The 12665-nt window shown below is 37.2% G+C and overlaps 2 protein-coding genes across 2 annotated transcripts; one reads left to right on the top strand and one right to left on the bottom strand.

Moving 5' to 3' along the window:
* Window positions 1-6347: 6347 nt before the first annotated feature.
* On the top strand, window positions 6348-10030 carry LOC113313853 (GATA transcription factor 6-like). The gene is made up of 5 exons (XM_026562638.1): window positions 6348-6470; window positions 6936-7130; window positions 7256-7650; window positions 8042-8242; window positions 9001-10030. The coding sequence occupies exons 2-5, from the start codon at window positions 6950-6952 to the stop codon at window positions 9667-9669; spliced, it is 1446 nt and encodes a 481-aa protein (XP_026418423.1). The 5' UTR covers window positions 6348-6470; window positions 6936-6949; the 3' UTR covers window positions 9670-10030.
* A 668-nt stretch (window positions 10031-10698) lies between these two features.
* Window positions 10699-12097, bottom strand: LOC113311551 (small RNA degrading nuclease 1-like). Its single transcript, XM_026560378.1, has 2 exons — window positions 10853-12097; window positions 10699-10767 (listed from the first exon to the last, which is right to left on the bottom strand). The coding sequence occupies exons 1-2, from the start codon at window positions 12095-12097 to the stop codon at window positions 10699-10701; spliced, it is 1314 nt and encodes a 437-aa protein (XP_026416163.1).
* Between the last annotated feature and the right edge of the window lie 568 nt (window positions 12098-12665).

Genomic DNA, 12665 nt, shown 5'->3' on the forward strand with positions numbered 1-12665 from the left:
TTATGGCATCCCTTATGATACTGCCAGTAAGTCTGTTTCTTGGAAAATGTTGGATAAAACAACAATTACCAACCATCTCCTTTGGTTGATTCTTGGTGATTTTAACTTTATTCTTCATGACACTGAAAAATTAAGTTCTCATCCCATTGACACTTCTGAAGCTGCTTTGTTCAACAATAAAATTCTTGATCTTGATTCGGTGGATCTTGGATTTACTGGCTGCCCTTTTACTTGGTCAAACAAGAGAAAATGATTTTCTCTCACTGAACAAAGACTTGATAGAGGTTTAGCAACTGAAAGTTATCTTCTACTATATCCAAACACTACTATCTCTAATATGCTGGCCATTGGGTCAGATCATCATCCTATCATGCTCAGTTCCAATCCAAACTGGAAGAATGAAAGAATTCCCTTCAAGTTCTTTGGTCCTTGGTTGGATCAGGAGGACTGCAGGAAAATAATAGCTGATTGTTGGAGTAAATCTCTCTTTGGGTCAAGTGCTTATATCATTGCTAGAAGATTAAAAGATATCAAACTTCATATAAGAGTGTGGAATAAGGAGGTTTATGGTAACATCAATACAAACATAGAAGAATGCAAACAACACCTTCACTGGCTGCATAACAATTACTTCAGGATGAACATAGGTCAAGCTCTAGATGATGCAAGACAAAACCTTAAAAATTGGCAGGATATTGAAGAAAATTTTTGGAAGACTAAGAGTAGAGATCAAATCATCAAGTTGGGAGATCAAAACACTAGTTATTTTAACAGAGCAACTAAAAGTAAAACCAGGAGAAACAAGATTGATGCAATCCAATATGAGAAAGGGGAATGGATAACAGATTATCAAGAAGTAAGAAAGTGTTTCACCTGTCACTTCTCAAAAATGGCCACTGCTGAAACCAAAAACATGAACCCAGAAATCATCAACCTCATACCCACTTCCTTCACCACCACTGACAACAACATGCTAAATAGGACTCCAGACTATAATGAGATTAAAAATTAATTCCATTTAGCATGGCAGGTGACAAATCCCCAGGCCCTGATAGCTTCCCTCCAAACTTCTTTCAAGCAAATCGGGAGATCCTGGGAAATGACATTATAGCAATGGTGCAATATTTCTTCATTTCTGGTCACATGCTCAAAGATATGAACTTTACCTTCATCTCCCTCATCCCTAAAACTGAAAACCCCTCTTCTACAAGTCATTTCAGACCCATAAGCCTCTGTAACACAACCTACAAAATCATCTCCAAACTTTTAGCTCAAAGAATGAAACCATACCTCAACAAAATTATATCCCCATATCAATCTACTTCAATACCTGAAAGACAAATCTCTGACAATATAACCATTGCCCATGAAATCATACATACCATGAGATCCAAGAGAGGTAAGAAAAAGTGATAAGGGAAGTATGTGAATCAAAATTGATATGGCTAAAGCTTTTGACAGAGTGGACTGGAAATTCCTCATCACTATAATGAAGAAGATGGGTTTCCATGAACAGTGGTGCAATAAAATTTAGCAATGCATATCCACCACCTCATCTGCAGTTTTGATAAATGGCTCTCCAGATAAATTCTTCAAACCTTCTATAGGTATCAGACAAGATGATCCATTATCCCCTTATCTCTTTCTCTTATGCATGGAGTCTCTTTCTAGAATTCTTATTCATGCTGAAGATTTGGGTCTCATCACTGGAATCATGATTTGCAAAAATGCTCCCTTCATCAACCACCTTCTCTTTGCTGATGATTGCATGGTATTTTGCAAAGCCAATAAGATTGAAGCCCAAAATATCTTGAATATTCTAAATATTTTTGGGCAAAACTCAGGACAACTCATCAATTTCAACAAATCTGGAGTCTTCTTTAGTAAAGACATAAACCCTAAACTCATACCCACTATAAGTAATATTATGGGTGTTCAAGTACTACAGCTGGATGACAAATATCTAGGATCCCCTCTCTTCACTCACAGAAGCAAAGTTAACTCATTCAAACCTGGAGTTGACCAGTTAAAAGTCAGGCTCTCAAGCTGGAAAAATCTTCCACTAAACCAGCTAGAAGAGAAGTTCTCATTAAATCAGTCACATCAACTTCTAGTATATATCAAATGAACTGCTTCAGAATTCCAAAGCAAACCTTCCAAGATCTAAACAAACTTCAAAGAGACTTCTTCTGGGGCAAAAGCTTAGAGAATCCAAAATTTTACTACCCAAAAGCTTGGACAACAGTTTGCAATCCTAAGGAACTAGGAGGATTAGACTTCATGAATATGGAACTCTTCAACAGTTCAATGATCACCAAAATTGGTTGGAAACTAGAGAAAGACAAAGATTCTCTTTGGTTCCAATGGATGCTAAGTACATGCTTGGCAGAATGTGCTCAATATGGAACTTAAACCAAAGGATGGAGACTCCTGGATATGGAAAGGGGTTCTAGAAGGCATTAAAAATATTCAACATCACATTTCCTGGAGAATAGGCAATGGGAGAAAGATCAGAATTTGGGAGGATATCTGGATCCCAAGTATCTCAGCTAGAGTTATTAAACCATTAAACTACCCACACTTCATTGAAACTGTTGATGATATTCTTCTTCCAAGTGGCCAGTGGGATAACACCCTGATTCAAAATATCTTCAGTCCTACCATTGATCAAGCCATTCTAACTATTGTCACTCACCCTGGGGAAGAAGATAAGATTTAGTGGAATCTAGATGACATAGGAAAGTTCTCTGTCAAAAGCCTATATAAGGCCGAGATAAATAATCTCTACAGAAATGACATTATCTCTAGAAATTGGGGGGAAATATGGAATATGGATATTGCTCCAGTTATCAAAATCTTTGTCTTGAAGTGTGCACATGAAATTCTCCCCACCGATGCTAAATCTACTAGCATTCTACATTACATTGATCCCATCTGCCAGATCTGCAACAGTGGGGAAGAATCAATGACACACATGTTCCTCAATTGCCCTGCAACCACTTCTGTTTGGCAGGAAATTCTTGGTCACTATCACACTATATTTGATAATGCAACAAATTTCATTGATTGGATGAATACTTGAATACTTGGTTCCTACCAAGTGATGCAAATAAGAATAACAACTTATATGCTACTACTTGCTGGTTTATCTGGAAGGCAAGATGTGATCTGATTTTCAGAAACATCAAACCAAATGCCAGTCAAACCTCAAGATGCATTAGGCAATATCTATGCAATTATCACAAAATTCACAAGCTTCCTGATCATATCATGAATACTTTCTCTCTAATTTCTGAGGAGAATGTCCCATCTGGGGACAATAACATTACTCCATATGACACAAACCATCGCACTAGAGGAGTCTTTGACATTATCATCAAGATATGCACTTTACAAGACCCTGATAGCCAAATATTTTTCACTGCTCTAACTATGACAGACCTTGCAGGTAACCTCATTGGGACGAGAGGACATCCATGACACTCAGGTGTTGGAGGGACAACATGAGGAGCAGACCTAGCCTTCAGATGGGCCACATAAATGCAGCACACCAACGTAGAAATACAAGCTGAATCTATGGAGATCTTGGTCCGCTTCAATTGCTATACCACAATGCTATTAAAGGAAGATTTAATCTCGACTTTCATGACTCTATGTATGCTAGAGAGGATGATTACGTTTCCAAAATTAGGCCTGTTAATTTCATTTTGATTAGTATGAAAACTATTTGTAGAACCCATAACCTGGAAACTTTTGATATTGCTCTTGCTTGTAAGAACAATGTTGGCAGGACTAGTGTCAACAGTCCTCCAACTAATCTGTACTTGCCTTAGGATTCTTTTGGTCTAAGTTTTCCTATAAAAGAAAAAAAAATCCGTTAAAAAAAACCTTGGCTTGATTGGGGTATACCCGGATTAATTGGGGTATACCTAATGAGACAAAACTTGGATCATTTTGAAGTAAAACAGCACACCCCTTAACCATATATTTTCTAAATGACTAATATAACCTTGTTTAATTAACACTAAAAATCTGATTAGGTTAATTAGTTGAGTAGATTAAAACTTCTCAAATTATGAATTTGAGTCATGAAATTTTTGATTGAACTTTGGGAAGTTTTTTGATGAAAAAAATTTGTTTTGAAAAAATCTTTTGGAACGGAAATGAAAGCACACTACCCAAACACTTCTAAAGAGGGGATTGCAAAGCTGTTGTATGAAATAATACTCAAAATTAGATCAAAAATCAACACTTTCAGTTCTGAAAGTATGAAAAGTCGGCAAGGTCGACGAATGAAGATCATGCCGAATTTATTTTTTTGACACACAGGAGACGACAGAAAAAATTTATTAGTCGGCAAGGTCATCAAAAAATACCCTGTTGGCTGTTGAAAATACCCTGCTGGCTGCTGAAAATACCCTGCCGGTTGTTGAGAAAAATGTATTAGTCGGCAAGGTCTTCAAAAAATACCCTGTCGGCTGTTAAAAAAAATTAGTAGTCGGCAAGATCTTCAAAAAATACTCTGCCGGCTGTTGAAAAAATTTGTTAGTCGGCAAGATCTTCAAAAAATACCCTGCCGGCTGTTGAAAAAATTTACAGTCTCCATGACTGTTATGAAAAGTCGGCAAGATATGCATGTTAAGACCTTGCCGACTAAAACACACAGAAATCACAATTTTCGATTTTTAACCTAATATAACAATCATCACACAACACAATGATGGGTTTGAGTTTAAACATCACTTATAGTCTTCTTTTAGCCGGTAGAGTCAACAATTTTTTTGGAAAACCAAAGTTGAAGATTTTTATATGGCTTTGGTTGATGGAAGATGCAGATGAAGGAGAAGAAGAGAAGATTAAGAGTTGTTTAGTTTTTTAATTTTAGGGTTAATGAAATTAAGAAATGGACTTATTTTTAAGATTTAATTAGTTCAAGGGTATTAAAGTAAAATCACCCTTTTTTAACCTCCCCTTAGTAAGGACACTAGGTCCCCTTAAAATTGGGTATACCCCAATTAATCTGGGTATACGGAAAAAAAAAAGTAGAAATTACTGGCTAGTCCAGTTCTAGCAGACCCAGTTAATGGCTAGTCCACCCGTGGAAAAGATTTACTCTCTAGTCCAAAAACATGTTTTTGGACTAGATTATTTACTCTCTAGTCCAAAAACTTCGTGGAGACTATAAAGTGTATTTTATAAATTCCTAAAACACCCTTCCAGGTCTAATTAGTATCAACACATGTAAATGTTACTAGTAATATGTTACTACATACTAGCAGTATCAATACGGTTATATTACATATTAATATGTACTGTACTAGTAGTAACAAAAATATCTTATTGTTACTAGTAAATTATGTAACTACTTTACTATACTAAACTATTATACTAGTATACTAGTATAGTATAGTATACTAGTAAACTAGTACTAGTAGTAAAATATGTAGTATCAATACATAACAATTTTTTTTGACATGTAGTATCAATACATAACAATTTTTTTTGATATGTAGTATCAATACATAACATACTACATATCAATATGTTGTATCAATATATAACATACTACATATCAAACATACTACATATCAATATGTAGTATCAATATATAACATACTACATATCAATATATAACATATTACATATCAATATGTAGTATCAATACATAACATACTACATATCAATATATAACATACTACATGTCAATATGTAGTATCAATCCATAACATACTACATATCAATATGTAGTATCAATACATAACATATTACTACTAGTATACTACATATGTTATTACTACATACTGGTTACTACTAGTATATTACATAGTACATATGTTATTACTACATGTTACATACTAGTTACTACTAATTACTACTAGTATACTAGTTACTACATATGTGATATGTAGTAACATATGTATTATTATACGTAACGTTATATATTAGGGTTAGTAGGGTAATTTTACTCTTTTCAAAACTTTTTTGGACTAGGGAGTAAATATTTTTTGGCGCTGGACTAGCCAGTAACCCGGGTCGGGTTTTCTGGACTAAACAGTAAATCCCTCAAAAAAAAAAAAAAAAAAAACATCTCCTAAAAGAAGAAAAAAAAAAAAGTAAAAAAAATAAACCGGGTGTTTAGTCAAAAAGTGTACCAAACCGCACTCACAAAGTCTGAACCTTTTAGCTTCCGACACGTACCACTAGTAAACGGTGTTGTGTTGCTACCGCCAGTTGTAACCAAATAACAAAATCCCGTTACGAAACCTAACACGTGTCGAGAACCCATCAAACAAATGGACTGTGCCTCCTGTCCCGTTTCAGTCATCAAAACAGTACCTACTATATGTACTGCTCCACTGATACAATAATAATGATGCTCTGCTCTTCTCTTCCTTAAATTAAATTTATCCGGTGAGACTCTCAACAAGAAGACATGTACTCCAGTTGAGGAGCTTTAATAACCATACCAGGTATGTAAAAAATCTCCATTTGTTAGTCTTGTTTCAAGGGTTTTTAGGGTTTTAGGGATTCATTTGTGTTTTATCTATCTGCATATGATGTGCTTGGTGAGTTTTTGTAATGGTAACTAGTTGAGACCTGAAATTAAGGTTTCTTTTTTGATGATTTTCTGAAAGAGGAAATTTTTTTGGGAACCCCATATTACATAGGGTGAAGAAACCAAGAGAAGAAGAAAGGGATTTCATATTAAGCCTAGATTGATTGAAGAAGGTAAGATGGGGGCAAATGCCCCACTTGCCTTCACTTCACCTCACTCCATAGAATGATTGCTGTCTCACTAAAGCCCTTGTTGTGCTGGGGGTTGTGTTTGTTTAGTGTTGTTTTGTTTTCATGTGATCCCATACCTCTAATTTCTAGAAACTATGAAATGTGAAGTTCTTGGCTTAATACTTGTTTTTATGGATTAATCATTGTAGGTTGAAATTTGATTATGGCAACTGATATACGGGAAGAGTTAAGGAGAATGCAGAATGTTATTCTTCGATTATCCGCGGAAGTAGGTGGAAAGAATCAAAAATTGGGGGTCATGGAAAAAAAATTGGAAGACGGTTCGGAATCCCTTAGTAGAATGACTGAAGAGGTAGATCACCTAGATCAAGCTTATAATGAAGGTAAACTATGTTATAACTTCTATTCCATGTTTAGAATCGTCTGATAAGTACACATTCTTTCTGAAAACCATTTTATTTAGGTATTGCCTGATTTAACTTCTATGGTCATTTTGATTTTAATTCAGAAAAGAGAAAAACGAAGAGGACTATGCTTGAAAATGAAAGGTTGATGAGAGGGTTAGAAACTCAAAGGAAAGAAATCGAGCAGCAGGCTAAGGAAATCAAGAAGCGTGACGCCCAATTGGATTTTAAAAGCAAGCAAATTCTTGTTTTAAGAATGCTAAACACTGCTACACAGGCTCCGACAAAGATAAACACTGAGCAAGGCAAGCATGAAGGAGTGAAAAACATGAGTGGTGCGGACAAGGTTCAAGTCCAAATTGCTGCGAATGGTCTGCACAATGAACTGGAAGAGAAAGAGTGTGGATTGGATAATGAGCTTAGCCGGAAGCAAACCTTCGTCAAGAAAGAGCACAGGAGTAACCATGATCTACAGGAGGCGCCCAAAGTTTCAATCGAGGTAAGAAGTTTATAATTGACTTATTCTGCATGCATCGGAAGTTTTTATCTTTTGCTCAAAAAAAGGAAGTTGTGGTTTTTTAAGTGCGATATTCGTGGTGATTGTGTCTTAATGTTGAGATAAGACAGTTGGGGGAACTGAATGTGAAAACATTTCGAGGTAATTGCAATCAGAAGTTCTCACCTACGGAACTGGAAACAAAATCTGCTGAGTTATGTTCATTATAGCAGAACAAAATACAAAACTCAGAGTGGTATGCTTTTAAGAATATCACTATGAATCAAACCTTCATGTGAGTAATCGACTACGATGGGTGTATGTAATTTAATCTTCAATTTCAACGACCATCACTGAGGAGTTTGAATAATACTATCAAACCTGTGTGGTGCAGGAAGTTACAAAGGAAGATGATGAAAAATCGGTAGAGGTGTTAACTGATTGGAGCATGAAAGATTTCGAAGACTCTGGAGAAGAAGAGTGCAATTCCTTTGAAGATATGGTTCCTCCAATCCCACCGCCAGAATCTTTGGTTGAACCGTGCAATGATATGCCGAACAACAGCTCAGTTATTTCCCGTGTACTCCCTGTTCCGGTGAGTTTCCTTGGTCGTATTTGGTCCCAACAATAATGATATGCATTTAGCACTTGATATTCACTAATTATTTTATCCATTTCTAACTTGCAATAAGTTATACATAGGAATATGTTAGTCTTAAGTTACTGTTCCACCTCCACATTCAACTGTTAAATGGTTTTCCACCTCCATTGGCCCAGTTTTTTATTGTTTAAAGTCTTGCTTCTGCAGAGTGCCCCATATCACTGGTTATTGCATCCCAGCCCACATTAGGAAATCCTTGCTATTTCCAAAATAGTAATTGTCCATTTACCTAAAACCCTGAAACTGTTAGTGTGAGCTCACATCCGCTAATATGCTTATGTGAGCTGTTGAAACTAAAAGTAATGATAATTACTAATTAGACACCTCTGTTGACCATGTTACTGAGATATTGTTAATGCATTTATCACACGTATTAAGAAGTCTCCTTTATGTAATTCTGGGGAATTAGACTGTTACATTATCAGTGAGATGCTCGGGTTGGCTTAAATACGATCCAATTGACTGATATAATATGTTCTCCAGCATTAGATGTTGGGTAGCCAAATTTCACTTGGCTGGAACTGCATGTACACATGTAACACATCAATTACTGATGACGTCGTTCAGTCAGTCTAAGTTGGTTCATGTAATATTAGTCTTGTACTATCCCAAATGAATGAAGAACTGAGTTTATATGTGACTTGTTCTGGTACTCAGTTCTCATCTGTTGTACTCTTTTTTGCTCTTCCCAGGATGATGAAATTGCTGAATTGGAATGGTCATCAACCTTTGTTGAGGATTCATTTTCAGATGGAGGCATTTCTCTGGACAAAGACTTCTGTAACAACAGTAAGAAGGTTGACTCCTGTCGGCTCCGTAGATCGAACCGAGTTTTGGTCCGTAAGAATAGCAGCTCTTGCTCTGGTGGAATGACAATGCCTCTCAGTCCTGGCACTGCTGTTCTTGAATGTGTAGGGAGCAAGCGCCCACAATCAGCAATTTTCAGTCAACAACCCACTTCAAATTTAACCTCTCTTAAATCATGCAACATTAACGTCGAAAACCAACCAATGCCCAACTCCTATATATCTTCCGAATCAGAGTATTTCGCAGAATCCCATCCACCATATACACCCAATGTTAATGGAAAAGAACAGAAGAAGATGGAGAAGGGAAAAAAGAAAAGAAAACAGCAGCTGCCTGGTAAATGCTCGCATTGTGCGACAACAAAGACCTCACAATGGAGAGAAGGTCCAATGGGTCGCGGAACCCTCTGTAACGCTTGTGGCGTTCGTTACAGGACAGGGAGGCTCTTCCCTGAATACCGTCCTAAAGCGAGTCCAACATTTGTAGCTTCAATACACTCCAGCCATCACAAGAAGGTCCTGGAAATGAGGGTCAAAGGTACACCTGCCGTATGAGTTCAGCTCCAGCATTCTTGCTAACTAGAAACACCCATATGCTTTATTGCATATACATAGGAAATAGACATACTTGAAGTTTCGTTTTTTCATTTAAGCCTTCGCTTTTTCGTTATGTTATTTTGGATGTTGTATAAAGTTGGGGGCGGAGAGGCGGACAGGAGAAATACATGACAAACAATATGTTAGCTGCTAGAGATAAAGATAACTTAAGAAGGTTGAGGTTTAGGCTCTTTTATTTGGTTTATTTCATAGAACTTATAGGCATTGGAAGCTTTAAATTGAAACGCTCTAAAAATGTTATTTTTCAGGTATTTGAAATGCAGAATAGATGGATAATAATAGTTTTACTTAGACATAACATCACAAGCATGCGTTGATAAATAAATATTTGTACCTACTTAAAACCAACTACGGACAGGATAAACAAACAAGGATATCAGACTCCTCGTCGACTTGTTTAGAACAAGTGTGATTTTTTTTTTGCAACTTACCTCTTTACCTGACTATCCTTCTGCTGGAGTGGTTTTTAATGCATTCGGAGTTTTTTCTTCTTTGAAGCCTTCGAATCTGTTTTCCTTAGTTCTGCCAGGCAGTCATCGGAATTCTTCTTCTGCAGCTTATAACTGGACTCCTCACTGCTGGGCTGCTCTACTTCTTCGATCTGTCGCTTTCTGGAAGAAGGGTCTGGTACTACAGGAGGATTATCATCATCTCTAACCATCTTACGAACATAGATATGGGAAGTACTCCCATTCTTGAGTTGAACTGAAATACGTTTCTGTGAGAGACCATTTGTATCCACTCCTTCCTCACCTTGAATACTTCGGAATGCTTCCTGTGCCTCTTGTTGATCTTTGAAAACAGCATCCGCAGAATAACATTTTTTTCTTTTCTTTTTTTCATTCAGCTTAAGAACAACAGCAGAGTCTTCCAAAAATATCGCACGCAATTCTTCTTCAGGTACACATTCTTGCATTCCGTGCAGCAAAAGTTGCTTTGATAAATCATTTTCACCAGAGTCATCCTTTATGACTTGATCATCTTCCATTGCCGCAAGTGCATTATCTGGGCAATCATGTCCAGCACCCTTCTCCCCTATGTCGTCATGTCCGAGCTGATCCAGACTCGATGAATTCTTCTTCTGCAGCTTATAATTAGACTCCTCACTGCTGGGTTCTACTTCTTCGATCCGTCTCTTTCTGGATGAAGAATCGAGTACTACAGGAGGACTATCATCATCTCTAACCATCTTACGAACATAGAGATGGGCAGTATCCCCATTCTTGAGTCGAACTGAGATACTTTTCTGTGGGAGACCATTGATATCCACTCCTTCCACACCTTGAATACTTCGAAATGCGTCCTGCGCCTCCTGTTGATCTTTGAATATGGCGCTAGCAGAATAAATTTTTTTTCTGTTCTTTTTGCCTTTCTTTTTGCCATTCAACGTAAGAACAACAGCAGAGTCTTCCAAAAATATTGCACGTAATTCTTCTTCAAATACACGAACTGTCATTCCGTGAAGCAAAAGTTGATTTGATAAATCATTTTCACTTGAGTCATCCTTTATGAGTACTTGTTCATCAAATCCGAGGACCAGTTTCATTGCAGCACGCGCATTATTCAGACAATCATGTCGAGCACCCTTCTTCTCTCCGAGCTCATCCTTGCACAGACGCCTCAATGAAGGCCTCTTTCCATTAGCACCTTTGAAGATAAGCGACGTATCAATAACCCTTGCATGAGCCAATTTCAGTGTGTCCAGGTGACGATGCAGTCTGTGACCAATCAAAACAGCACCAAGGGACAAGAGCTCTTTCATCGATTTCTGCACATCCGGTAACGAACAGGTATCTCCTTGCAAGTCCTCAACAGGTTTATTCGGGTTCACGAGCTTATCCAGTTTAACCTCTAAATTTTCATCTACAACACACACTTTCAGTAAATCTGTACTGTCTCCATCCTGAGACTCAACCATCTGACAATCAACAGCAAGCATTTTATTAGATTTAGACATGTTACCCATGCTTGTCATTACCCAGTCTTCATCATAAGAAGAGAAGGAATAGCTCGATTCATATTCTGGGTGTCTGGATGTTAAACGAACCAGCTTCAAGGATTTGATATCTCTTGCAGCACTGTTCTTGTTCAACTTAGATATTGCTTTACGATTGAAGTGATCTTGCAATAATCTCTCCAACAGCTTGATATGTGCTGGTTTAGCAAATGTTTCAAGAAAAGAAACCAAGACTTGATCAGATCTCTTTCTGGGATCACTAAGAGTACTTTCTGCAAACTTTTGGTCGCGAAGATTCAAAAAATCACGCCAAGTTCCTTTAGAACCTTTCAATCGACGTTGCTGTATCATATTCACCATGGCAACAAGAACATCCTTCTTCGCAGCGGCTAACTTCTTCTTCAACATCGTGATGAAGCTGGAGGAGATGTGTATCAATTGGTGGTGAAGAAGAAATTAGCGAGGTTTTCTTTTAAGTAGTAGTTAGGGTTTCTTATAGAGATGCGCACCCATGGGCCGGGCAAGTCTGACACGGATTTTATACGAGTAGTGGACTGGACCAAAACAAAACTTCTGACACAAGCCCCGATGCAAGTATATTAAGACACGTAACTGAGACTGATATGGAAGATTCCATAAATAAGACCCATTGGGTCGGTGTCTATTCTTGAGACCCGTAGAGTAGGTCTCAAGACAGTCACAGAAACGTATTAGGAAAGGTATTGATTCTTGAGTCCCAAGTATTGGTCTTGTATAAATAGTTAACTTATTAATGAGAAAGGGGACCGAAATATTGAGCAATTCTTGACATGGTATCAGAGCCAGTTACGATACCTAAACCCTAAAAAAAAAAAAAAAAACACGTAACTGTTCAAACCCTAAAGATGGTTGAAGAAGTATAATCATCAAAAGGAAAGATGATTGAATATGATACGCAGAAGAAGAACCCAGTATATCATCTGGGATCTAGTGATGG

The sequence above is a fragment of the Papaver somniferum genome, chromosome 9 (assembly GCF_003573695.1).
Source record: "Papaver somniferum cultivar HN1 chromosome 9, ASM357369v1, whole genome shotgun sequence".
NCBI lineage: Eukaryota > Viridiplantae > Streptophyta > Magnoliopsida > Ranunculales > Papaveraceae > Papaver > Papaver somniferum.